Source organism: Camellia sinensis, chromosome 3 (genome assembly GCF_055761805.1).
Source record: "Camellia sinensis isolate YWXY chromosome 3, ASM5576180v1, whole genome shotgun sequence".
NCBI lineage: Eukaryota > Viridiplantae > Streptophyta > Magnoliopsida > Ericales > Theaceae > Camellia > Camellia sinensis.
In genome coordinates, this window is record NC_138963.1 from 127,798,605 (window position 1) to 127,800,216 (window position 1,612).

At 45.3% G+C, this 1,612-nt stretch overlaps 1 protein-coding gene across 1 annotated transcript; it reads right to left on the reverse strand.

Moving 5' to 3' along the window:
- Window positions 1-242: 242 nt before the first annotated feature.
- LOC114302865 (uncharacterized) lies at window positions 243-1,031 on the reverse strand. Its single transcript, XM_028247943.2, has one exon. It carries the CDS (start codon window positions 1,029-1,031, stop codon window positions 243-245), a length of 789 nt encoding a protein of 262 aa, XP_028103744.2.
- Window positions 1,032-1,612: the final 581 nt, after the last annotated feature.

Consider the following 1,612-nt stretch of genomic DNA (forward strand, 5'->3'; position numbering starts at 1 on the left):
ATCCGTTATACAACAACACTAGGATCATCAATATCCTTAACAACTTTTCATTACACATGCAGAAAAGAGTATTCCAGACTCATTGCATGCCCAACACGTGAGGGTAATCAAGCAACAACACACATACATATGTAACACATAACCATGGTGCCTTAACATCCCACAGCACACCGATCAATAACAAAAGTTTCGCAGTAAATAACCAAGATCTTCTAAAACAGAAGTCCCTCTCAAGGGTAATACTATTGTGCTGACTGACAAGCCGACCTTTGCAAAGTTCTCGAAGCTTGGCCCCTTCGGGTCTGATACTGATAACGTCCCTGATTGGGCTGATGGGACAAGGTCTGACTAGGTTCTGAAACTTCCAAAGAACTCGCACGCAAAGAGCAAAAACGTCTAACATGGCCCTGTTGACCACAATCAAAACAAACGGTAGTCTCCCAATTCTGAACCTGACTCGGAGCCCAAACCTCACTGGGTCCCGCAAAAGACAAGTCCGAAACCCTCGACAAAGACAAGGACTGAGACTGAGAGTGAGTATGAGCTCGCCTCCACCTATTACTGAGCCTAGAGTGCTTATGAACTGTTGGAGTTACTGAAATGGCCTCCTCTCTTACCCGACCAACACTGCTAACCATGGCCTCCACATGGGCCGCCGCCTCAACTAAAGCAAAATAATTTTTCCACATAGATCCAACCACCTTCTCTTGGATATCATCACGCAACTGCCTCTCAAACTCATAACAGCGGTGCTCTTCTGTTGCCACTAACTCTGGAGCAAACCTTGACAAACTAGTGAATCTCATCTCAAATTGAGCCAAAGAAATAACACCCTGGCGTAACTCAACAAACTGTTCCCTCAACCTTTCTCGAGCAGAAGAAGGGAAATACTTGGCCAAGAAGGCCTTGGTAAACACAACCCACGTGGCACCTACAGTACCCTTCACATACTTCCACCAATAATTCGCATCTCCTGTCAATTGGAAGGTCGCCAAAGAAACCCTCAACCCCTCATCCTCGACTCTGAGCATATCAAGAGTCTTGGTAATCTATTCCAACCAACGCTCTGCCTCTAGCGGTTTTGCCTCCCCCAAAAACTCCAGTGGGTTGGAGCGAAGAAACTCCTTAATAAGCTTGAGGGTGTGCCCGTTGTCCCCCTCATTACGAGCTAGAGCGTCTTGCACTACTCTCACAACCTCACGTGCAACTTCCTCGCCGATAGCCAATGCTGCAACGGCAGGTGGTAAGGGAACCGCCGTGTCCCTACCGATACTCCTACCACTCATCCATACTCTATTTCCTCGTGTAGACATCCTATAAAATCCCAAAACAAAATCAAACTTAGTATTCAACACAACAGCCTCCCTAATGCACATATTCATCACTACTAAGTATCAAGACACACTTAACTCCCAAAACATACAATTTTCAAAACATATAGATAGTTTAAACATCTAAACACATAATTGAATCAAGTCCACAAGGATAACCACTTGTTCTGAAACTCCCAAGAATTCCTATTAGAAACCACGTTGATCAGGCGTGTTTCCAACAGGACCTCAAAGTGAGTCCACCGGCCACAAGTACTATCCAAGAAACTTAATCCCATGCT